At 42.6% G+C, this 24,823-nt stretch overlaps 5 protein-coding genes and 1 long non-coding RNA gene across 17 annotated transcripts; 4 read left to right on the forward strand and 2 right to left on the reverse strand.

Moving 5' to 3' along the window:
• Positions 1-753: 753 nt before the first annotated feature.
• On the reverse strand, positions 754-2,692 carry LOC116249762 (uncharacterized). Its single transcript, XM_031623016.2, has 2 exons — positions 1,873-2,692; positions 754-1,689 (listed from the first exon to the last, which is right to left on the reverse strand). Exons 1-2 carry the CDS (start codon positions 2,282-2,284, stop codon positions 989-991), a joined length of 1,113 nt encoding a protein of 370 aa, XP_031478876.1. The 5' UTR covers positions 2,285-2,692; the 3' UTR covers positions 754-988.
• A 2,460-nt stretch (positions 2,693-5,152) lies between these two features.
• On the forward strand, positions 5,153-6,185 carry LOC116249589 (glycine-rich RNA-binding protein 2-like). Its single transcript, XM_031622725.2, is given in 3 exon segments — positions 5,153-5,447; positions 5,573-5,687; positions 5,690-6,185. Coding segments are annotated over 3 exon segments (528 nt in total). The 5' UTR covers positions 5,153-5,333; the 3' UTR covers positions 5,989-6,185.
• A 2,838-nt stretch (positions 6,186-9,023) lies between these two features.
• On the forward strand, positions 9,024-13,113 carry LOC116250495 (BTB/POZ domain-containing protein At5g60050-like). 3 transcript variants are annotated; one of them, XM_031624138.2, is made up of 2 exons: positions 9,024-10,580; positions 12,646-13,113. In XM_031624138.2, the coding sequence occupies exons 1-2, from the start codon at positions 9,342-9,344 to the stop codon at positions 12,925-12,927; spliced, it is 1,521 nt and encodes a 506-aa protein (XP_031479998.1). In that variant the 5' UTR covers positions 9,024-9,341; the 3' UTR covers positions 12,928-13,113. The 3 variants fall into 3 exon arrangements, with proteins under 3 accessions (XP_031479998.1, XP_031479999.1, XP_031480001.1); XM_031624139.2 differs by having other exon boundaries at positions 12,459-12,692; XM_031624141.2 differs by lacking the exon at positions 12,646-13,113 and adding an exon at positions 12,176-12,601.
• A 1,095-nt stretch (positions 13,114-14,208) lies between these two features.
• LOC126409964 (uncharacterized) lies at positions 14,209-15,729 on the reverse strand. 2 transcript variants are annotated; one of them, XR_007572989.1, is made up of 3 exons: positions 15,610-15,729; positions 15,351-15,412; positions 14,209-15,263 (listed from the first exon to the last, which is right to left on the reverse strand). It is a non-coding gene; the product is annotated as an uncharacterized LOC126409964 (long non-coding RNA). The 2 variants fall into 2 exon arrangements; XR_007572988.1 differs by having other exon boundaries at positions 14,209-15,412.
• Positions 14,767-18,979, forward strand: LOC116251583 (uncharacterized). The gene is made up of 5 exons (XM_031625936.2): positions 14,767-14,899; positions 15,032-15,102; positions 15,227-17,590; positions 17,977-18,076; positions 18,181-18,979. Exons 1-5 carry the CDS (start codon positions 14,788-14,790, stop codon positions 18,807-18,809), a joined length of 3,276 nt encoding a protein of 1,091 aa, XP_031481796.1. The 5' UTR covers positions 14,767-14,787; the 3' UTR covers positions 18,810-18,979.
• A 1,228-nt stretch (positions 18,980-20,207) lies between these two features.
• On the forward strand, positions 20,208-24,733 carry LOC116249722 (uncharacterized). 9 transcript variants are annotated; one of them, XM_031622943.2, is made up of 10 exons: positions 20,208-20,320; positions 20,551-20,648; positions 20,736-20,924; positions 21,013-21,182; positions 21,320-21,371; positions 22,528-22,816; positions 23,167-23,234; positions 23,461-23,659; positions 23,848-23,944; positions 24,430-24,733. In XM_031622943.2, exons 4-10 carry the CDS (start codon positions 21,037-21,039, stop codon positions 24,518-24,520), a joined length of 942 nt encoding a protein of 313 aa, XP_031478803.1. In that variant the 5' UTR covers positions 20,208-20,320; positions 20,551-20,648; positions 20,736-20,924; positions 21,013-21,036; the 3' UTR covers positions 24,521-24,733. The 9 variants fall into 9 exon arrangements, with proteins under 9 accessions (XP_031478803.1, XP_031478804.1, XP_031478806.1 ...); XM_031622944.2 differs by having other exon boundaries at positions 20,243-20,343; XM_031622946.2 differs by lacking the exon at positions 20,208-20,320 and having other exon boundaries at positions 20,374-20,648; positions 23,461-23,655.
• Positions 24,734-24,823: the final 90 nt, after the last annotated feature.

Raw genomic sequence — 24,823 nt, forward strand, 5'->3', positions numbered from 1 at the left:
GATCTGCGTACAATGAGTGGGTCTAATTTCATTCAAAATTATATTGGCAACAACGATCTTGGTTGCCAGTTAACTCCACGTTGTTTTCTGGGTTAATACCATGCATTTGGTCTCAGCATTTCTTCACAATAAATCACTTGTGCAAAGTTATTCTACTAAGCAAGTTAATTCTATTTTGAATAAAGCTTTGCACTTCAGGAACAAACCCAAAGAAAAAAAATCCCGAGTTTTTATAGAAACTTCTAAATCGTGCCAGAAATTTCTTCCCTCAAATCTATCTTACTTTTTCGGTTGAACCTTAATCGAATTAACCAGTTTTGCTTAGTTGGACTTGGTAAAATGTTGGATCGCTTGCAATTGATGATCCTATCTTGGTCCACTTTCTTCCGTCACTTCTCCCCTTTTCCTACGTATTTTAAACTCCCCAGGTTCAGAATTTACCCGTGCTAGTTTGGATCTAAATCTGTGTCCTCGTCACATCTAGGCCAAATACATAAAAACGGTGAATCCGGATTAGGACAACATCTTGGATCCTACCAGGAATGGTCGGTGTCGCATTCTATGTTTTAGCATTTGGACTGAGTCTGACGTTGTTATCCATTCGTCTGATTGCGGAATCCACGGTTACAACATTGAAATAGAGGTTCAAATCGTTGAATGAAGTCATTTAACTGTTCAAATTGTCTGACCGGACCAATTGAAATGCTGACTACTTATACTCAATAGTCTAACTTAAATATTTAAGTATAAGGGTTAAGAATAAGATCCAAATCCAAACTTGCAACTTTTAAGGATTACACGATATGGATTAATGAAGGATTCCCCTCCCCAACAAACGAAGAAGATGATCGATGAAGCTTGTAACAGCAGTAACAGAAGATGTCACACCCACCAATCAATACCTGTGTGTGCCTGATTCTACTGTGCTATAAGTTGGATTGAGTTTGGTTGGACAACAATGCTCAGACAGAAACGATCATATATACGATCATGGTGAGGATGATGTTGAAGATGACGACGAGGTGGAAGACGACCCGTCATGTGTGCGTGCGTGGGGAGAGGTGGTGGGGGAGCCCGTGGCATGGACCAAGTAGAGGCGACGACAGGGCGTGCCGTCCTCGGGGTCGGTTTCCGCCGTTCTGGGCACCCGCCTGAGGCGGTTGAACAGGTTGGAGGGATCGGTCACGAGGCCGAAGTCCGCATCAGGGTCGCCGATCTGCGACAGAGTGGCGGCGGAGAAGCCGAGGGAGGGAAGCAGCTCCTCCGGCCAGTCGCTGTAGAAGTGGAACGCGGAACGCGAGAGGGAGGTGGAATGCTGGTTCATGAAATCCGCCAGCAGGACGGTGGGAGCGACGCAGCAGTTGGCGGCGATGCACCGGAGGACGTGCATGGCGTGCGGTTCCCGCAGGTAGTAGAGGATGCCTTCCAGCACCCACACGGTGCCTTTCTGCAGAGAGAAGCCATGCCTCTGAAGCGTCTCCAACCAGTCTACCTCCCGGATATCAGTCCCCACCCTGGTCAGGCTTTTGGCTTCTAACCTTACTTCCGGCCAAAAACTCCCCTCCTGCTCGGCCGCCGCCGCTGCTGCGTTTAGTAAATCCGCCTTCATCCGTATCAGCTTCTGCGAGTCCACTTCGAAGACGCTGCTGTCCTTCAAACACTTCAGGCGGTAGGCCCTCGCGTCCATCCCTGCCAACTACAAGTAATTAGACTTCGCTAATGATCAGAACATAAAGACCGGAGCTTAGTAAGCCGCACTGGTTTAAACTTTTGCTCTGGCGCAGAGGACGAAACTTATTGACGAAGAAGAAAGTGCGAAGACGAATGAAGAAGGAGAATGGTACTTAAAAATGTGATAAGCAGAGTACAGACCAGCTCCCAGGAGGACCACCTGAGTTTCTGCTTCGCCGAAGGCCCTCAGAGACTCTACGGCGGCTTCGAGCTTGGAGTCGAACCAGAGGGTGCGGACGGCCAGCATTACACCAGAGATTTCACGGGCGTTGTTGAGCCTGTCGGCCATCATCTTGCCATGCGAGCTCCTCAGGTGCTTTTCGCCGGCGAGGATCTCTGCCAGGGGGTCGTGGATCACGTGCTTCCACAGTGCCCTGCTGGCCGCCGTCTGGCATGCAGTGCGCTCGACGGAGTCCCATTCCTCCTCGATGGACGCATGCAACCTCTTCACGCTCTCCGACAACAGCACCTCCGGCACCTTCAGCTCCGGCTGCCACCACCCGGCCGGAGACGGCTGTTCTGTCTCACCTCCGCCGGCGCCCGGTTTCAGCATCAGCCTCCTCTTAGTGAGTCACCTTTGACGGCTCAACACGACCATGCTCTTCACGCAAACGATGGAGGAGGATGACGAAGCATTGTACACCAGAGATCATCGTGATCACAATTCATGACACCATTGGCGAGTCTCTTAAGACTTGAAACTCTTGATTTTCTTCACTCCATTGCTCTTATATTTCTCATCCAAAAGCTACCAACCTTCGCTTGCCTCCCCTGCAAAGGAAGCCACTGATTCTGGTGACGATTCAAGAGGTGGAATCAGGAACTGTTAATAGCAGCTCGGAAGAAAGGACGAAAGCAAGGAGGGATGCATGGAGGAGATAAGGAAGAAGAGGCTCTCAGGCGGCCACACCACACATTGAAAGGGCACCGATTGAATGATTCTCTTTCTCTCATCCACTGTACTTTTGATCTTAATGCCTACCATTGCTTTTGAATCCATCGATTTGGCTGCGCTTCTCGGCCTCTTTCAAATCCCAACAACAACAACAAGTCAATTGAACGATGCCTGGAAGACAATCGTGTGGATCGGCGGCAGCAGTGATTGGATCCGGTTGGCCTAGTTTTGACTTCCCACCAAGGGATTCTTATGGTCTGCTTCAGACCACGTACGCAGACAGCGATTCTCCGTTGAAAGGCCAAGCGATCCAAACTCCAGTGACTACTTTTCAGTCTCCTTTTAAATGATACCGACTGGTCATCTGTATACGTGGCTATAATATAGTACACAATCAAGCCGAATCGGTTCATTATTGCATTCATTCTAAAAATTAATGAAAAAACCATGAAAAAAGTAATTAAAAATACCTTAACAACTTATTTGGACGAAGCGAATGCACGGAAAGGGAAAGTTAGTTTTTTGCTTGAATGTTTTGATTTTTTGTGGAAGTCAATCCCCTTGGCAAATCAATGTACCCTAAGAGCGCAAACAAAAACAAGGTCTCTATAATAGGAAAGTATGCTGATTTATTGATTAAAATTGTTTTCAATAATCCAAAATATATATATGCTCCTTGATATATATATATACCCTTCACGTGAGGAGAAAAAAGAAGAAGAAAGAAACAAATGAGTTTTCATATATAAAACCTTCATTGTCATTTGGTCGGTATTTCAAACTCTTGAAAAAATAATTTAACTTTTTATATTAATGACTTAGTTTACAATGTTTGATTTCATCAAAATCCAACAAGATATAAAGGATTTGGTAGCTCTCTTTCTGTATATTTCGTTTTTGCGGTTTATTTTTGTAGTTACGAGACTTCTTGTTTCCAAATTTTGTTATATATTTTCGCTCTCGTTTTTTTTTTCTCTCTCTTTATATATATATATATTATATACACGTAGAACAATCTAAGTGTCGATGGACTAATTAATATATATGTATGTATGGTAATTTCTAAGTGTTGTTTTACTATAGACTAATATACCTCTCAGTCTTTCTCTCCCCCATTTTCTGTTGGTCGAACACTCTTCCTGTTTTTTCATGCGGCGAAATGTGAAAGAGGGAGAAAGAGATTGGGACACGTACAACTAAATTTCAAGGCATCATAAGTATTATTATGAGCAAACTTAAATTTTGATAGTTACAGAAAAATTATATTTGCCCATTCATTTTATTTCATTTTGCTCGTATACCAACAAACTTTTGTAATAATTCGTTTAATTTCATTTATTTTCTTTTCGTATGATTTGTTTTATTTTTTTTATCTCCATTGGTTCTCATTCGTTCGTATATTAGCTTTTCCCGTAATCATATTCGAATCAAAGGTAGCTTTTACTATATCAGTATTTTTTTTTTTTTTGGAATGTCCACACATTTATATTGAAATTCAGATTTGAATTCTAATAAAAAAACTTCCACCATATCCAAATCCAAATTTTAATTTAAAAACCGAATCCAATCTAAATCCGATATCTAGTCCACATTATTTTCAAAATGTATAAATATGAGACATATGAAAATTCGAAATTTATGAATATTGGATACACCCACCCACCATGGAAAGTTTTAAAAGGAATGAAATGAAATCATTTAAAGTTCTCCTACTCCGTTGCAGTTACAAGATTTATTGCAATATTTATTGCAGTCCTTCACATCTTCTTGAGATTTTTTTCTTGGTTAAGGAGAATTGAGCTGGAGCATTGAATCCGTTTACTTTTTTGACTTCAGTAGAATTGAGCTGGATCATTGGAGCGCACGATTCATTGAACCGTGTTTATTGGATCCATATATATATATGGATCCTATAAACCAAATCTATAGATCCAAAACAAAAGCATTTGGATCTCGGAGCGGGTGTAATAGGAGCCAACCCAAATTGAAACCGACCTATCAATTGAACCTTTTTTTGGCCTTATCTTATCCGCACGACTTCGCGCCCCCCAAAGCTCGAAACTGTAAACCACGAGGCCCATGGTTTCGGAGGCGTTCAAAGTTTCAAACTGTTGACTCGACCCGCACGAAATGCATCGGGAAACGGGCGAGTTCGGGTTCAATTTGGATCCTCGATCCAAATTTGGACGCTTTATGTTTAATAAGAAGAAACCAAACCAAAATGAAGCACGTCATACGAGGATTTGGAAGCCGTTATTTGGATCAAGAGATTTGACCCAGGATGCCGACCCGGGTGGACAGGCCAAGTCCTCCGTTTCGGTTTCGGGTCTCTCTTGACCGGAGGGTTCTAATTTGGAGCACGGGGCGGGTCGGAGAAAGGAAGTGGTCCAGGAGATGGTGGAGGCCAGGAACGGAACCCGAAGGAGGCTGAAAATATCTTGCCCGTTTTAACTCAACCATGGTGGGAAACAGTAACCATGGTTAGGTTAAAACCCAACGGCTTCCTTGTAAAAGGAAGGGGGTCGCCACTTTAGGGCTTCTCGATCACCAGGGGCGGGTTGGGTTACACCCCCCTTTCCTGTTTCTTCTTCGTTCGGTTTGAGATATTTGTTCTGCGGCGGCGGCGGTACTTGGAGGGTTCTGGGCGGCGACGAGGGCGAGGAAGTGTTCGGAATCGGGATCTCTATCTTCCTTTCTGTCTATCTTCATGGCTTCTGCGGATATCGAATACCGTTGCTTCGTCGGTGGCCTCGCCTGGGCCACCGATGACAGGGGTCTGGAGGAAGCCTTCAGTTCCTTTGGGGAGGTCATCGAATCCAAGGTCTGTTCTTCCTTCTCTGTCCATCTTCTTTACTTTTCTTTGTTTTGACCGATCAGATCGAGGGTTTTTTTTCTGGGTTTCTTTATGTCATCCTCGTTTATAATCGTGTCCTTGTGTTTTTGCAGGTCATCAGCGACCGGGAGACGGGCCGCTCCAGGGGCTTTGGCTTTGTCACCTTCCGTGAAGAGCAAGCCATGCGCGATGCCATTGAGGGGATGAACGGGAAGGAGCTGCACGGAGGAATATCACCGTCAACGAGGCCCAGCCTCGTGGCGGCAACGGTGGTGGTGGCGGAGGCGGCGGCGGTTTCCGCAGCGGTAACGGCGGTGGCGGCAACGGCGGCGGCTACGGCAGGAGGGGTGGTGGCAACGGAGGCTACGGTGGAGGAGGCTACGGTGGAGGAGGCTATGGTGGGGGCAGCCGCCGTAGCGAAGGCGGAGGCTACGGCAGCCGCGGAGGCGGTGGCCGCTATGGCGGCTCCGAAGGAGGTGATCGCTACCCAAGAGGCGGTGGTGCTTCCGATGGAAACTGGAGAAACTAGGGTTTACTTTATTTGTTAGGTTAGGGGTCCGCTTCCGTCCGTTCTTGCTCGTCCGATCGTCCGTCCGTCCGTCTGCCGTTGACTTTAATTGTTATGCTATTAGGCTACTGGTGCTTGTCTGGTTTTTGATACTCTGGTTGTGATTGCATGCCTGGAAACTGTTTCAATGAGTAATATGTCTGCGCGTTTGCTTTTTTTCTCTCGTCTTTAATCTTGGTGTGTTTCCGGAGCAACGAAATCTCCCAATCTCTTTTCATCTTTACACGCGCCAAAGCCCTTTACCAACTTGGTCTGGAGGAAGCACTGAAAAGAAGTTAATCTATCTTATAAACGTGCGATTGGAAAGGGTGTTCACGAAAGCTCTCCGTCTTTTCAAAGACCAGGATGACGAAGAAGATAGGCCTGAAGTTCTCGTGTTTAACCTGTGCTCATCATCCTTTTCTTTGTTTTTGTCTAATGGTTCGTCGAATTTCTTCTATCGATGGAGTGTTCGTGGAGAGGAAAGGCATGAGCAATTTGTTTATTCTTTTACGAGCCATGTTTTGATTCTCTCCTAATGGTGTGCACGAGATTCTTTGTTTTCCGTTTCTGCTTTTCTATCTCGTGGAGGTTTAACTTATGTGTTGGGGGACTATGGTCTCTGTTGTAAATCCGATCTTGGATCCCATGATAGCAAATCTCTTCTGATCTCTCTACAGTGGTTTGAAGGTTAGGAGGTTTATAGATACTGCTGCCAATCTCCACGACCAAATTACTAAAGTATCGAAGTCTTCGTTCGGTCGGGATGATCCTGAAACTGGCCTGCGAAGTGCTGTTTCAAGGCAAAGTGCAGTTTCTAGACGACGTGGTGCAAATACCTGGTAGCGCCTGTACAAAATGAACAGCGTTATCTATTTATTCAGTTTGCTAATCATAGGTCGAAATTGTTTGGTTGTTTCTGGTGATCAGAGAAGTCGAAATTGTTCTTTTCTTCTCGTGACCTTAGGTGGTTTTTTTTGGGTCGAAGCAAAACTTCGAGAATAACACTTCGTAGCAAAACTTCGATGTGTTTTTCCCCTTGCTCTCGGGGTCGAAGCAAAACTTCTAGAATAACACTTGTGAGATAGAAATTGAACTGCATATTTTTTTTTGCCAGCCAGCCCAATAAGTTATACTACATCCTTAGTGATTTAGTTTTGTTTCTAGATGTTTGGATTTGATAAGATATCTCCTTACGAATATCCTATATCCGGTCATCATTATAATAATAGTTAGAAGAAGGTGTCTTCCTAAACAATTCATTTTTTGTGCTAAAAAAATGACTCGTGGGCAGATATAGGAAGTGGTGATTTAAGCAAGTAATGTTTCTAGTGTCCATGGATGTATGCCTTGCGTCCAACTCATGGAACAACGTATTCTGCATGGCTTCTACCGGTCAACTTTTTAATTGCTTCGGATTTGAAGGAGTATGGCCGCTAGCTGCTGCTTGGATGTGGCCCAGTGGCTGCTGCTGTTCAAACCAATGTTGTAAAAGGCGGATTTGAAGGAGTATGTCCGCTAGCTGCTGCTTGGATGTGGCTCAGTGGCTACTGCTGTTCATTTATTGCTTCCCTTTTTCCCTTTCGACTTCCTCAGACCAAGAATTCATGGCAGGCCCAAAAAATTTCAAGATTTTTTCATCTTTCACTTTGTGAATTTGATCCGATCCGTCTATTGTGGTGATTCATGTGGTGTACAACTTTATAGCCCAAGTAGAGATCCAAGCGCATAACAAAATCAAATCCTGATTTGAAGAACGATGCCCATTATTGCCAACCATATGCAAATGAACATGCGAATCCTCCTGATAATTGCTTCTGTTTCCGGCAAAATAACGTTCATCTCCACTAGTGACCAAACTCACAGCTACGAATTCTTGGAAAGAGAAGCACTAAACGTTGAAGCAGACATCGCACAGAAGCCCATGATTTCGGTTGCAAGAATTTGCTCCCGGTTGTTGCTCAAAAAAAAAGAAAAAGATCAGTCAAAATTAAATATGCTGGCGATTGCCCTTTGAATTGCCTTGCGTGTTGGGATATGATTGCTCTTTCGCATTTTTTTGGAGATGTCAAGGTTACCAATCTTAGTCGGGCGTGTGAGTATTCTTTGTATTTTTGGTGGTGGCATTTGACAATCGAGCATTCTCCCTTCTTTCTTTTCATTTATTCCAAATATGAACTGTCTTTCCCTAGTGATGAGAATGCTTCTATCTCCCACACATCTCCTTCACATTTTTGGTGTGGCCTTCTTTCTGTCATTTTTCTTTTCTTTCGTCTTGCTGACCTCTCATCGTTCACCCCCCATCTTGATCTCTTTCGTCTTTCCGCGAATTCACTTTTCTTCTTGTTACCTGGCCTCCTTTGGTCATTCCGTTGCGTCGCTTCCACTTCAGTCCTTTTGGTTTCTTAGTTTCTTTCATCATGTTATTACTTTTGTTTGACTTTTTTTTGCTGGTCACATTAATACTTTTGACCACCTACAACGTTTTGGTATTAGCTTAGGTAACCAATGTCATCTTTGCATGACCTACCTTTGTTAGTATCATTCCAGACTCACTATTGATTCATCCTTTTTTCCTCTTTTGTTCTTTCACACCTTTGTTATTTTCTTGGAGTAGTGTTTGGAGGTTGTTGCTCATTTCTTCTTAGTAGCGCATTTGATAGGAGCACAACAACAGTGTCTTTAGGGACACATTTTTTTCGTCAAAGTCCGAAACACCCTTTATGCAATGGAATGTCTACTTTGCTATTCAGTTACGACGCTGTTTTTTGTGTGTTATTGTGTGTCTTCCACTTTCTTTCTATTTTTTTTTATTTTGTTTTATTATACTTTTAACTTGTATATTTTATTTTTTTATTTTGTTTTGGTGGTTTGATGTTGTAGTTAGAAGATTTTTTTTTTTCAAATTAAATTAAATTAAATTATATATATATATATATATAAATAAATAAAGAGAAACCACGGAATTTTATTATACTATATATATATAAAGAGAAACCACGGCGCACACAGATTGAGAGAGGGGGAGTGTTGGAGAGCGCGGGGTCGGGCTGTTGGCTCTCCTCTTGCAGCTTGCTCGTGCCTGCCTTATCCACAAGAAGAGCAGCACCCCTTCTTCAAATCAACCCCCAGGATCTCCGTTCTCTCTTCCGTGCTTCATTTCACCCACGGAAATTAATAAAAGCGAAAGAAGAAAGGAAGCAAGGGAAGAGGTGGACGCCACCCTTCCTTTGGGCCCTGGTTCTCCACTCCATTTCGCCCTTCTCCGTTAATGGTGGAAGAGAACGGATTGTATTGTAACGAGCGATTTGGGGTTGTAGCGTGGCCAAGGAAGGATGAACAATCCCGGACCCAGGAAGAAACAGCGCGTGGGAAGCAGCAGTCGTCTGTCCTCCTATGCCGCCGATGCCGACCTCCAGAAACCTCCTTCCGAAACCGATCCCTCCGGCGACCCAAGGGCCTCCCTCCTCCGTTCTGTTCCCTACGGATTCAACGACCCCCTTACCACCGATGTAGTTCTCCATCTCCTTCATCTCGTCGATCCCCTGCTTCCTTCCACGTCTCTGCCTGACCCCTTGGATCCTCACCTTTCTGCCTTGGCTTCCCCTGCCGAAGACCCTCTGCCGTTCTCCTCCTCCTCCTCCTCGTCTTCGGGAGCTTCTTCCGCCGCCGATAAGGTTAAAGTCTTCCTCCATTCTTCCGTCCTCCACCGCTCCAAGTACTTCTCCGCCCTTCTTTCCGATCGATGGAAGGGAAGCGAGACCCGCGCTGAAGCGGATGATCGGCATTTCCGGATGACACTCCAGGTTTCGTCCTCTCGATCTATGGAATCCTACCTGACCGTGCTGCAGCTCTTCTACTCCGACGATTTCTCCACCACCATCGTCAGCGCTGGCGTCGCCCTCTCGCTACTCCCCGTCGCGCTTGAGCTCCTCTTCGATGACTGTATCAAGGCCTGCCTTCGATTCCTCGAGGCTGTGCCGTGGACGGAGGAGGAGGAGAAGGCGGTGCTCAACCTGCTTCCTCTTCTTCCTAAGGAGGACTCGCAGGAGCTGGCGGCTCGATTGGTGCCTACCAGGGTCGACTCATCGGAGGACATGCTCCACGGCTTGATTCTGGCTGCCGTTCACAGCCTTCCCAACATCGCCACCGTGAAGGCCTTCGTCGCGAAGCTTCTGCGCGATCACTCGTCACGGGATTCCGTGGGACGCGTTCTGCAGTCTGCGTTCATGACGAGTCTGAGGTCAGTGAAGGAGTCGCTGGAGGAGTATTCGAGCCCTAACGTACGTGGTGACCACGAAGAGATCGAGGCGTTGCAGAGGCTCAATCTGCACACTGCGGTCGTTAACGCGCGGCATCTCCTGTGGTTGGTGGAGAGGATGATCGAGTTGAGGGTGGCGGACTCCGCAGTGAAGGAGTGGAGCGAGCAGCAGGCCTTCTCCGCCGACCTTCAGAGAGCATTCAGGGACGACGCCTGGAAGAATATTGCTCCGGGACTTCCTGCTTTGATCTTGAGATGTACCTGCCGTATGGCGAATGCCGTCGCAGCAGGCTCAATCTTGGTTGATCGACAGGTAGCAGATTCACATGTGTGCTTCAATTTTGCTTGTTAGCTTGTTTCTTTGCCCTAAAAAATTTTCCTCGCCATGAAGTTCTTTCTCTTTTTTGAAGAATTTTAGTGCTTACTTTTCTTTCTTGGTCATCAATGTGAACTCTTAATCGCACTCGAGATTCGATTCAGGAAAGATCTAGCAGGTCCAAATAAGCCTGTTCGATCGTCATTCTGTCTGTACCCGAATTAGAGTTTACAGAGGGAAGAACTAGTTCTCTAGGGAGCGCTGGCCCTCATTTCTGGACAAAATCTAGTGGTTAGGTATCAATTACGGATTTGTGAGTCCAATCGGTCTCAGAACTGATATGTCTGTCTCTGCTGGTTTCTTCATGTTATTTTTAATCCACATTCTTGCTAGATCACTTGGTTCTGCAAGAATGGGCGCGGGACGCATGGACACGTTCAACAATTTCATTATATTTTTCTGCAGCCGTTTTAAGTGACGTCCTTTTCCCTGAAATCATCGAAAAACGCCTTGCGAAAAGCTTTTCATAACAGGCAGATTTATATCAGTAGAGAAGAGAATGCATGGTTCAGTTTTGGTTTTATGTGCGAAACCCTTCTATACTAACCCATCCTATAGGTTGCCAGTAAGCTAGGGATTTGGATGTCCTGGAAAGAGTTAATGGTGTTATTCATGTTCGTGTATTCATTATAGACTAATATTAACAACATAGGGCAGACACACTATCCCATTATCCGGCTATTCATAAAGCCGTGCTCTGTCACCAAGCATTTTCTGTTTCTCGATTTCTTCTCTTGCTATCCATTGGACATGACTTTGATCGAACTTGTTTAGCTTAGCAAAAGATAGACATATGTTGGTCTTAATGCGAAGTGGTATTGAGGTTCAATTTATATCCATAGTCCGACAAGTTGTAAAGGACCAAAGGTTGAGAGTTTAATCCAGGTATTCAAGCTTTGAATAGCGTTAATGGTTTGTTTAATAGTCACTTCCTGAGTAGCTAGTAACTGATTGGCGCAAGAATACTTTAGTAGAGTGGAGACCAAGCAAGAAAGTGGAACTAGTACTCCCGGTTTGAATATTAGTGGACTATATGAGGGACTCTTAAAAACTTTGTTATTCAGTCGAGGTATCAACTCAAATGTACCTGGCTTCCACATTTTACAGGTAACTCAATAGAAATTAAAGCAATTGAGAAGATGGTTACAGATCTTGCTGGTCAACCTTAGATAGCAGTAGCTAGCATGGAAATAGTCCTCTTGCTTTGGTAGCGACGTGGGTGACTTTTCAATGTATTGTGGAAGCGGAAGTTTCGCCTTGCAAAAATGTTCCATTCTAATGATTGTAATGGCCCGTGTTATTTTATTTTATTTATCTTATCGAAAAATCAGATATCCTCCTTTTTTTGCACTTGTCCAACTTTTTGTTCATGGCCCTGTTTCATTTCATTTGCCTTCTCAGTATCAATATGTTGAAGATATTAGTTTTATCAATGGGGATCTTTGTTGATTTATTTACTGAAAAGGATGAAGCCCTGCCCTTCAGTGTGCTTTTTGATATTGAGCTTTTTTTGTGTAAATCACATACCGCAGAAGGACCACTGATTTGCATGAACTATTGCAACCCCAACATGTGTCCTCTGGTCGCAGACGATCTGCATCATCGTAAATACTGAACACAGTGGTGAGGCATATAAGAATAACTTAGTGTCTGGATTACGAGAAAAGCTTGACAAAATCATGATATCTGTACAAAGAGGGTGATGAGGACAGTGATTGAGGAGATACGATTGAACTCTTGGTTTTATTTCCATAGTTTCATGTGATACTAGTTTCAGGTAGTGACTTTTTCTAAGGTGTGGTTTCCCCCTTTCAGAAACAGAGAAAATGTGGGCAGGTCTCGAGGGTATTTAATGGAAATTGGATGGAGCATTTTGGTTTTGCCTTGTTACACACGTTTCCACTCTAGAAAGTCTGGAAGTTTGTGCTTATCATATTTTGCCTTGCTCATGGTGAAGCTTGTAAAAATAGTTAAAGTTAAGTTTGAAGTCAATGTGCTTCAGGTGAGGATGAAGCTTGTTAAAGACTGGCTTCCAGTTCTCTTAGTCTGCAGAGAGCATGTTTCACCTATACCATCCAGTCAGAAGTCTCTTTACCAGGAGTTGGAAGAAAAATTTCTGCAGATTATTTCCACACTCCCCATGTCAGAGTCCCAGGAACTGCTGCAGCAATGCCTTAGCTTTTCCACCCGTAATGTCGACGAATGTCCGCACTTGGTCTCTGCTTTCAACACCTGGTTTCGCCGGGCAAGGCGAGGATCACTTGATCAGCTGCATGGTAACTGAAGCCCCGGGAGTCCTGTGTTTAGTCTTGTAAAAATTTTCTGTGCATCGTCTTGTAAAAATTTTCTTGAGCACAGCTGCCTGGTACTGTTGTATTGTCTTTCTTGTAAAAAAACTGTTCTCTCTGTGCTGCATCTGCTCGATGACTTTGTATTCTGCTGTAGTGGCAATTGAAGGCATCTTTGTAAATTGTACGCTTCTGTCTCCTTGCGTCTTGGATCTTTCAGGGGGCCTTATGCTCTGTGCCTATCGGTAAGAGATTGCGGTGTCTTTTTCATGTTTCTCCTCATGTGTCTGTGTGAATGTGTAATTCGTGGTATCTGATATATATAGTTTTTATTGAATTTACAATGTTTTTATATTTCATGTTTTTTAGATAAAACCTGATTAATAAAGTCTTCAAAGCAACCATGCTGATCCATTATTTGGCTGTAGTTGTTGAAATTGGTTTTTCAATTGAATTGATCGACAGACATCTTCAGCGACTCACCTGAAATCAAATCAAAACTGGAATTATTTGTAGACCAGTCAAATTAACGTGTACATTTGTGAGTAAAAAATTCGAGAAAGATGGATATAGAAAAATCAAGAAAATATGCAACATACCTTCTTCGAATCAGATCCTACATGGAACGAAAAAGGGTTTATTCAGTGATCGATATTCCTTTTTTCCCACCTTTTTCTGGGGGTATTTCTTGAATGATACTTAGACCTTTCCATGGGATCCGAAAAATTTGGATAGGTTCTAAGGGATCCTGGACGGGTTCACCTAACCCCAATACACGGGAGCTGGTCGGTCAGATGTCTCTGGCCCCAACCTCCCACTAAGCTGGTATGAATACGATGGTTTACATGGGTCACCATCGCTCTCCGAAGACTCAAGTGGATCCGATGATCCAGTACCATTTTAAAACAGTAAATTACAAAGATCTCTATTCTCCAGCTCGATCAGGCCAGGACACATTGGTTTTTAGATACATTTTAAGCGAGATTCATGTTTGCAGACAATGTAAATGCATGCAGAATCTGTTCAATCAAATTTGAACCAAAAAGCTAAAATTTCGACTGCAGATACCATATCATAGGCATTAACGTCTCCAAGGACGAACTTCTCATAAAATCTGAAAGTCATCGGCATGCAAGAGTTTTTGATGGTGTGGGAAAAAGAAAGCAAGAGAAGCCAACTGATCGAGTTTCCAAAGTGAGTGGAATGATCGGAATATGGAACATAGTCTTTCGTTATTTTTCCAATTCGAAACATTTTCAGTGAAAGAGTATCCTTAGTTGCTAAACTTGAAGAAGTTTTAGATTATCTAAATACAAAAACAAATTCTGCATGTCTCCTAAAAGAAACAAAGCTTGCCACAAAGCCCTGATCGAGGGGTGGAGGGGGGAGAGAGGTAAGTGATGGGGATTGATGTATTCCTTCTTGGGTAGCTTCTCAGCAGATACTTCCTCAACCACTACAATCCATTTGGAGAAATCCAAACTCACAGATGGCCTCTTCTTCCTAGGAGGCGGTAGGAGAGAGAGAGGGGGAGAGAGAGTGCACCTTACTCAATGGAAGGGCCATTGCAGAAAGACAGAGAAGGGGAGAGAGAGAGCAAGCGTTTGCTTCAAACTTCTCCAACAAAGATGACGATCGACCAACTTCCGGACCAGCGACAGTTACCACCCAAGCAGAAACACCTCGCCAACTGCCACCGTCTAGTTATCATCATCATCAGCATCTCTGCAGTTCCCTCGCTCAGGACAAAGGAAGCAAGTTCAGAAAAGAACTGCTTCTGCTTGGCAAGTTATTAGTAGAACTCCTCCTACTCTTTGGCTCTTTCCAAGAGCCGTTTGCCGTCTTGGCATACGATCATGCCCACCAAATCCAGCTTCGCTCAGAAACTTCTCCACGATATCCGCAAGAAGAAGGAGCGCTTGGTCACTGCAAACAACGCCAACCATTCCAATTCTTTCTTGGCTCTCGGTAAGCAACTTCACACGTCTAAACTCCTTTCTTTTCTTCGTAATTCCCTCTTATTCGCATGCTCGCCCAGAAAATATCTGCTCTGAGCTCTTCCCTTCATGTTTGCATGTTTTCCTCTTCATCTGTACTCAGAAGAAAGCCCGAAGCATGATGATCACATTAGGTTTTCACCTGCATCAGACAATACAGAGCCTCACCATACTGTAATAACTTAAAGTCCTTCTTTAGTGTTGTCCATTTTCAACTTCACTTGCAAATTTTACCCGCAATGGACCAATTTTTCTTTGGCTTTCTTTTGCTTTTTTTTTTTGGTGTCCTTCTTGGCAGAATCTCTCCCCCGGAAAAGACAACAGGTTTAGAGACTCTGGTACAGGAAGACACGGTAAACTGTTACTGACGACGGACAGAATTTCTTCCAAGGAGATGGTTGTGTATCATCAGAAAGACATACCGGCCGCCTCCACTGCTACCGGACCATGGCTGCCCGACGCCACCATAGTGGCAATTCAAATTCTGACCAGAAGAAGAAACAGAGATTCTGATTTTAGTAAGAAAGAGCTGTTAGAAATCAATCCCACTGATGAGAGCAGTCACGGCTTTGATCTGAATGCTGATCCAAGTTGCAGTGGACGAGTTCTAAGCTCATCCTTTGTGGAGGCAAATGAAACATTCAGAGGGAGTGAAAACTTAAACTGGGTACTTGCACCTACCGGCTCTTCGGTTGTGCTGTGTTCAGAGGAGGGCCATTCAGTAGGCTCTGATAGCAGGTTGCTCGATGGGACCAGAGATCTGGAAGAATCGCTACAAACACTGGTTCATCTCCTAGAAACATCGGAGCAGATAGTAACCCCGAGGAGGACAGAGTCTGACAGGCAGCAAATTCGACAGCCAGGGTCCATTGAAGCACTAGTATCTCGTCTGCTGCAGAAGGATGGTGGTCTTCCTCTTGATAGGTTGCTGAAACACTCCCGTGGTGATTCCAGAATGCTAGGAGCAGGCAATTTTGGTGGCCGTGAAGTGCTAAGCTTACCCCCTCCAGAGAAGAAGCAGCTTCCGCTTAGTCCTCTGCACAGCAACAATGATTATGCGTTCTCACCTAAGCGGGCAACTATTCATCAACTTCCAGTACCAGAGAGAAGTTCAAATAGCTCATCTGCAGCTTCAAATGGGTACAGCAATTATCCTACAAAGGAGGACGGCCATAAAATCAAGCCTGTTGGTTCTAGAGGTTCCCAGCAAGAAAAAGCTAGGATCCCCAATGTGATTGCCAAGCTTATGGGCCTAGAGGAGCTCCCGCCAAATCATGGCTCGGTTGCAGCCAAGATCCAGAAGACACCGGACGCTAAAGGACCAATTAGCGAAACAAAGAGCAGCCTCTACCAGCGGGACGAAAACATAACAAAGCTAAATTCAATTCTTCTGAATTCACATCATGCCCTTCTTAAAATCGATTTGCAGACAAGAATGCAGCAAATGGATGGCAGTGTAACGGTTGCAAGAAAAGCACAGGAGAGAGCTCCAACCGCAAGAACAACGGATCAGATGGAAGACAAGTATGCAAAGGAGAGTCCAGTACAGAAGAAATCAAGCCAGACTTTCAAGACTAACAAGCAGAAGAATGCCCAGAATATTTACCACGCTAGAGGATCCAAGACTACCGTGCAAATGTCCGCAAGAGAAATCCAAAAAGGCAAGGTAGGTAACAGCATAACATTAACGACTGAACCCATGCAGCCGTACGTGCAGAAGCCCATTCCTAGACTTGGTATAGAAGGGTACTTGGTGCAGAAAGACCTCAAATCGGATACTCAGAAGGCTGAGCTTGAAGCAGTTGCAGTTGATGTGGACCTAAGGTCTAAAACAAAAGGTTCACAAGGAAAAATTCCAACAGTCGGGGGCCCGAAGAATGAGGTCGCCCATTTGAGCCCGTATGAGAAGTCTTTCCCGCAGAATGTTGCAGAAGCCAATGATGCAGTGCATAATGCAGAAGGGAAAAACCATGGTACTCGAAACCAAAGGAAAGAACAAAGTGCAAAAGATGGTGCAAGTAGACCAAATACATATAGACCAAAACATTTGAGAGAAATGAGGAGAACAACCCATTACTCACATACTGCAGAAATTGTCGACCCTGAGATGCGAGACCAGAAGAATCTGCACGGGGCAAAATTTGATGGTAGGCATGGAAACAAAAGCCGCAGTGGAGTACCCGGTAAACATCAGGTAACTGCAATCAACAAGCTCAACAAGAGGCACAAGGCGGTGAGGAGGCTAGAAAACCAAGGAATCGTGCACGCAGCTGAGACAAAAGCAGCTTCAAAATCTGCAAGTCCCTTTCCATGTTCTGTTTTTGGAGAAGAGACTGCAGTTCTACCACCTAAGACGGCAACAGTAGAAGAGCTTCATCTGAACGAAGCCCCGAGCTCTAAGAGGACACCTGAATCACCAAGTTTCCAAAAGACCAAGTTCTGCCAAGAAATGCCCGCGGTGCACACAAAGACCTCTCTTGCACAAGAACTGAAACAGAGGAGGAAAGAGCGCATGATCGAGATGGCAAATATTCATAGAAGCATGGAAGATGCCACCCTGGAGAAACATTCACGGAACTTCGAAGTACCATCCTCCTCGTCCGGCGTCATTGCACTAGAAGACGAAATAAGCCATGATGAGCTCCAGCCCGAAAGCAAAATTGTAAGTTGGCTTCAACAACCTACACTTTGTTTTGCTCTGCTTTTGTTCAATCTTTCCGCTACTTCTGAGAAAAGAAACAAACACTTATTCCAGAAAACACACAACAAAATATATAGGATCGCCGATATGAATCAGAATCACTAGTCCCTTTTTGTACTAATAACGGGAGTTTTTTTGGTATGTCAAGGTCAGACATATCAACCGTTTGGTGTCCTCTGATCTCATCGCACGTTCGCTACTTGGCCGCAAATTTTACCATTTCAAGTGTGGATTTTTTTCACAGCATTGTTGTCTTCTTCGTTCTTATGTCAGCTCTTTCTCGGGGTGGAATTTTGGTTTCCTCTCCATTCTGTGACAATACCTGAACTTTGTAAAAAATATTGCAGAAATTCAATAGCGATATGAAAGGGGAGAGGGAAACTGCTGATTCGAGTTTTCCCGGTTTGCCAACGAAAGGCAACATGCCGGAAACAGTTCAACAAGAAGGTAACCGATGCGTAAGGAAAACATGAAGATGAAACAGATATAGTAGATTACACCTTTCTGTCAACAAGATAGATGCTCAATGTAATTAGACCTAATTTCCGCAGGAACAACTATCAGAGACACACCAACATGGGAGATCGCTCATCTGCCACATAATCCAGAGCATCAGCAAGGAACAAACTTCCAGCCCGAGAAGACATCGGCTCTTACATTTCAGGAAAACCAACTTAAGCAGATTCTTCTCAGCAGTCCAGCACTCCTTGATGCTGCAAAAGCGTTGTTTGAAATCCATGTGCCCACTGGTATTCTCGGAGCAAGTTATCTGAAAGGCACTAAAAATCACGGAGACCAGTTAGTAGACTGTCTACATGAAATATTGAGAAGGAAAGGCAGAAGGGAAGAGCTCGGCCTACACCACTCAAACAAGTTTTCAAAATACCCAAAGATCCTAAGCTTGGATGACCTAGTAAAGGGGCTGAACGAGGATCTTAACAGTCTCAATGACCATGGCGATAATGGCTGCCTTGAACCAGCAGATTACCTAAATAAATTGATAGAAAGCGATATTCAAAGCTCTCGTCCCCATACAAGCTGTTTGTGGGATGTGGACTGGTTTGAAGGTTTATTTGCAGAGGAGACGGATAGAATTGCAAGGGAAGTCGAGAAGCACATCCTCAATGAACTTCTCAAGGAGACCGCTGAACAGTTATATTCACGAACTCTACGGTTTTAACCTTCTATGAAGCAACACAGATTCGAACAACGACTACTTGTATTGTAATCTGAAACAAATAAAATCCTCTCACGTTGTTTTACTGTTGGAAATTGTCCGGATTTTGCAGTCCCCGCGAAAGAGGGCGGATGTGCAGAGATAGATATATACCACGGATGGGCTTGTTATCATCCATTTGAATAGACGCTTAAACTGATTTCTCGATGAAAGCGATGATTTTTTGAAAAAGCTATAGTATTGAAATGAAGACTCTGAACTTTTGGTTCTTTATAAGAACTTGCATGCATTGCCATGAAGTGGGGATATTTTTCCTAGAAATCGTTGTTATTCATCTCTTGGATTGAGGCACACAATCTTTTTACACGTTTTCTCCTTGCAAAAATGAGGAAAGGAAATCATGACTACCAATTTAAATAAGTAATAAAAAGGAATGTATAGAGAAGCACACATTTAAACCTGTTCTTCACAGTACGCATGAGCTATCCTTCCAAACGTGTTATCCACTTATCCTTCCATTTTCCAAATGTTTGCATGTGCGCTGAACGCTTTATTGAATTTGGCGCCATTTTCAAAAGAAATTTAACTCTCAACAATGCAGATAATATTCGGTTACTCAACAATACAAAAATCATATTTTTCAGCATGCACATATTTGATTGCTATAAGATCGTCCCGCTTTATAGTCAGCCTCCATCTGGTTCTTTATTCAGTTTTCTTTACAAACAGCACAGAAGGATGCAAAATATTTGAAAATATTAAAATGAAAACTTGATGCTTAAATCAATTCTTGAGTCAATAAAGATAACATGGTAAACACAAAATCTAACCAATGCATCAAATTTCCGTGCTTTTTATCACATTAGTGCCCTCAAAATTGAGTTGTGAATCTAATTTCTCTCTCTGGTATCTGCATATATGTTCATTTACATATGTTTCTAAATCATGCTATTGCATAATGGTGAACATTTTTATAACGGATGGATTTAATGTTGACTATGATTTGATCCGTATCAAGCACTTTATTTGTTGGGGTGATTAGCAATATGTTTAAGATACATGAGAGTTTATTAAGATAAAATGACGACAAGATGTGAGGTAGCTATAGAAAAGTTGCGAGAAAGAAAAGAGCGGCAAATTAACAAAAAAAAAAAAGATTGATACAGTGTCACCTTATTGAGTCATCAAACAGCACGGACTACATGTTTGGTCTCCAAAGGCGTTTGTTCCACAGCCACAGGCGACCTCTCACCGGGAGATTGCACAGGAAGGACCCCATTCTGTCGCGGATCCAACGGTCCCGTGCTATTTTAACAAAAGCAACGTTAAGTAGTACGCTGGATCATGTTCAGATGTGAATTGTCATTTTATACACCATCAAACCCAATTGAATCAATAGTTCATGTAATCTGCTTTATGTAAGCTTACGCCTTGAAGGCTTCATAAGAACTTTTGAAAATTAAAAGCTATTGCCGGCGGCAGAGATATGGAATCTTTTCCGAAGCTTCCTCCTGGTAATCATTCATTTCATGTCGAGGTGAAGACTGGTCGATCCTTCCACCTGTGGCTTTGTTTTTTCCCTTCCCAGATTTCTACCGAACTTTTAGGACCCCAAATTTATTGTGTCGAAGCGACGGAAGAAACAAAATTTTCAACCACCGGTCCACAACCCGCGTCTTGTCTTATTAATAAGAAGCAATCGGACCCTCATCTGATCACTGGTGCTTCATTTTTGTGTTGGTAGGGTCCCTCACCCTCTACCCGCCACTATTTCGTCTCGGCAGCGGCTCACTTTCTTCGCTACTTGAACAGCAGATCCTCTAAATCTTGAACGCCCACCTGGTTTTTCTCCTTCCTTTTTCATTTTTCCTTTCCCTTCCTCTGGTATTATTATTCCTTAATCTCATCCGATCTTCTAATAACTTGCAGTGCAAAAGGGTGCTGTTCTTGTCTGAGAGCCCATGGATAGGTGACTCTCTGTCTGCCTCTCTGGTTGGTTGAAGTATATATTACCGTGTCTATAGGTAGGCTTGTTATCGGTGCATTGCATGTATACAGTTTTTGGTTGGAGGAAATAGGTGATTGAGCAGCTTCTGTTTTTGGGGAAAATGAGACAGAGTAAGTTTGTTTTGCCCTACTAGAACGAGAATGATTGATTTTATTGGTGTGAAGGAATAACGTATTCATGAGTCCTCAATCCCCTTAGGTTGGTGCGTTCAACAACTTATTGATGTACAAGTTTTTCGAAGTTCAAAAAGTTCTGCTGCCTGATCCTTTTCCTGATATGCGATGCTATAGTCTAAGTAAGAAACTTGGACTTTCATTCGAAGCCGCATGTAGTTTGTTCAGTGAACTTCACATGCACCCTTGTGCAAGGTTGAGCTTGCTCTTTAGTTTCAACTGTTACAGATGAAGCATTTCTAGATTTCTCTAATATTAGTAATTCACGTTGCATTCAGAGATGCTTATGCTAATTATGCACTTATGGTTCTCTTTTTGTCATTTTTTTCTAGGAATAAAGAAATACAAGATCTTGTTGCCGCGCGGTTAACATCACCTTTCTCTGTAAGTGGTATACCCAATTTCTTACGAAGCTTTATCCATGTTTTAAGATAGGGTCATATCTGTGCCATATACAGCACAAGGAGAAAAGCTTTTTTTTTTTTTCCTAAGTTGTGTTTATTTATTGGTGATGTACCGAACCAAATTGCATGAGTTAGAGTTTTTTATGAGATCCCGCTGTAATTGTGCCTAACCGAGGACTGTTATGCAATTTTTGAGGAAATATCTTTTTTATAAACAATTCCACTTTTTGGAATTTTCTCAGCATGTGTTGGACGGGTATCCTTTCCACAATTATTGAACATTTCCCTTGATTCTAATTCATGTCAGTGCAAACCGATTTAAAAGAAGGTTCTGAAGTTGGATAATAGGGACGACTTAGCAGGCCATGACTTATGGAAGATGGAAGGGGAAAATGGTGAAGACCAGTAGATAAAGCTTAATTTCCTTATCTTGCAAGTGCATGCTGCAGCAGTTTGAAATTGAACACCCATTTTCCAAGACAGCTTTGTATGTTAACCATCATTTGTTAACTGGTGTTGATCCCAAGATCTAGCTTGTCAAACCGTGAATCTTTCATAACCTGATTATCTGGACTATTTTTTTGCCATAATACGTTTAATGATTCTTCTATTCTGGTTTGTACCATGCACAATGGTTGCATCTATTCTCTTGGTGCCTTTCTAGAGAAGCTCAATTTTTCCCTTCTTTCGTCCAATATTACCTATTTCCAAGAAGGGCATATGAAAATGATCTTTCAATCTCGTATGTAATTCTGCATGCAGAACCATAATCCTTACTGGGTATCGGAATGATTTCTTTTCTGAAGCCTATTGTGTTTTTTTCACTATTTTCTGCCATTCTCTAATAAGTTTTTGCATAAATTGAAATTTCTGCTATGCTTTATTGATGGTGTCCATTTGGTGAAGTGTATGCATGTGCTGCACTTTATATGCACTGATGGCTTTGAATTCCTGTTTTTGTTCTTCTGTGCAACTGTGCCATGGCATATTTCTGCTTTAGTAGATGTTCTTTGGTTAGCTCGACCATCATAATGATCATTGTGCAGTAGCTACTGAGATGTTGATGTTCTTCTGATTCATTGATTTACTTAAAAGCCTGACATTGTGGCATCAACTAAAGTTTATGTGATGTGCAGGCTGTGCAGAGGACTAGGACATGGGGGCTTATTCTTCGAATGTGCTGGTGTTTTCTTCATCTATTGGTTAAGCTGTTTCATCTTGCCATACAGTCAATCCACAAGTTGCAATGCTATTTTATCCTGATTGGGTATACATTCAACCATGTCCCATTAGGATTAAGTAAGCTTCAGTCTGTTGCTATTGTAGTGGATAGTGAAGAAGCTTTTCAAATATCAAAAGTGGTTACTCTTATTCGCTGGTTATCGAAGTTTGGGGTGAAGCATATCTCTCTTTATGACGTGGATGGTAAGGTTTCCTTGTAAAATTTATACTTTATACTAGATTGTTCTGTAAGACTATAACCTTTTGAGTTAATAAGAGAGACTGTTCTCAACAGATAGCTTATAGTCTGTGTGGCTTCAATTATTGCTTTTCTGGCTGAGTTTGAAGATTTAATAAATTTTTCTTACTTTTCACATCCATCCTAATAATGAATGTGATACTTTTTCACTAATCCTTCAGGGAACTAAGTTGTCAGTGCTTCAGTATGAATTACATTCTGTTTCTTTTTCATGGCAAGATTAGAAAATCACAACTTTAAACTTCCCTGAATGGATTTTAACCATGTTCCTTTTTGTGATGAACTTTATTTTCAGGAGTAATGAAGGAATCAAAGAAGTTCCTTGTGAAAAATTGGAGTGACTTAAGCATAAGAGAATGGAAGGTAGTTTATATTCTTCGGCTCAATCCTTTTTCAAATATTTGGTTCTAAATTTCCTTAGTTAGTTGCCCATTTACTATAATGCTTCATGATTGGATATTTCTATGTTTTCAAGTATTTGGTTCTCATTTTTCATAGTTAATTATCCCTTTACTATAGGCGTGCTTCATGATTGGCTATGGTCTTTCTCCATGTCCTGCAAAAGTTAAAACACCCTGTATATGTTCAGGAGGTTGATAAGAAGTTTGCATCCCGTGACCAAAAGTCTGTAGAACTGGAATGGTTAAGTTTTTCTGATGGAAAGGAAGCAATTGTCAAAGCAGCCAGGTATATAAGCTCAAGCTACTCAAAACCTGTGGAATTGGATGCTCATCAAAGCAAACTAGTTATCCTGGAGGCTGACGTGGACAAGGCATTGAAAGCTGTTGGTTAGCTCTGTTCTCTTTATATTGATCATGTATTAAAACATGTTTGCCCTAATTTTGTTGCTAAAGCCTTAGGTTTTTCCTTGTGCACATACTAACTTCTATGTTTTTGTTGTATTCATTTCTTTGAATACCTTCTTTACATAAGATGTGGATCTCATGTTTAATCCAGTTCTCACTGGTTTTCACAGGTTCTACTGGGCCGGAGCCTGACATTCTCCTTCTATTTGGACCTGCTAGGTGCCATTTAGGGTTTCCTACCTGGAGACTGAGATATACAGAAATAATGTAAGTCGAGTTGATGGTGTTTTTCTAAAGAGAAAAGCCAAGAGCTACATTCTACTTTGTCTCTTCTCTACCATGATAGCTATTTGTTGATTTTCTGCTAAGTAGCAGCAACCTGCAAGGATTGCACGAGATTTAGTTTCTAAATGCTCGAGCTATCCTGCGACTTGCAAGTATGCTGAAAAGTGCATGCTTTCCTTTGTGTAATTTTCAAAGAAACTCTCTAAATAGAATCATCTCTTAACTTGCTTTGAAAATTTGCTTCTTCTGAAAATGACCTGCCGTTTTTTATTACTGCCAAATTTTACATCTTTTTTTAGATCTCAAAATAGTCCCGGTGGGTGGCACCATCTTTCACTGGAAAATTAGTGTTATTTGCTTGCTGAACCTGCCTTTGTGGGGCTGCGTGGATTTCTTGATTTTTTATTCTTTTCTTATGCTTTCTTCTGTTTTCGTATACTCATTCAACTCTCTTCTTTTCTTGGCAGACATATGGGAACTTTGAGATCATCCTCATTCAGTGCACTACTGAAAGTAATGTATGACTTTTCAAAGAAGCACCAGAATTATGGCAAGTAGTAGGAATTGCACACAATTAAATGTATAGGTTCCATATTGTCCGATGGCTTGGACGGCTTGCTTGCATCCTTATAATCAAAAGACCGTTATAATTTGTATTATAAATGCATAAGGAACGCTTCTGCAAATATGTAGCTGTGAAACTTCTTTGTTATTAACTATTTATTGAGTACTGTGACTCCGAGGGGTGTTTCAAGGGTTCTTTGACAGTCGTACCGCCCGGTTGTTTCATTGCACTTGTGAAGTTCTCCATATGGAAGAATTTGTTAATATCTCCTTCAAGTTGTGTGGTAAAAATAATGA

This window comes from Nymphaea colorata, chromosome 3 (assembly GCF_008831285.2).
Source record: "Nymphaea colorata isolate Beijing-Zhang1983 chromosome 3, ASM883128v2, whole genome shotgun sequence".
Taxonomy (NCBI): Eukaryota; Viridiplantae; Streptophyta; class Magnoliopsida; order Nymphaeales; family Nymphaeaceae; genus Nymphaea; species Nymphaea colorata.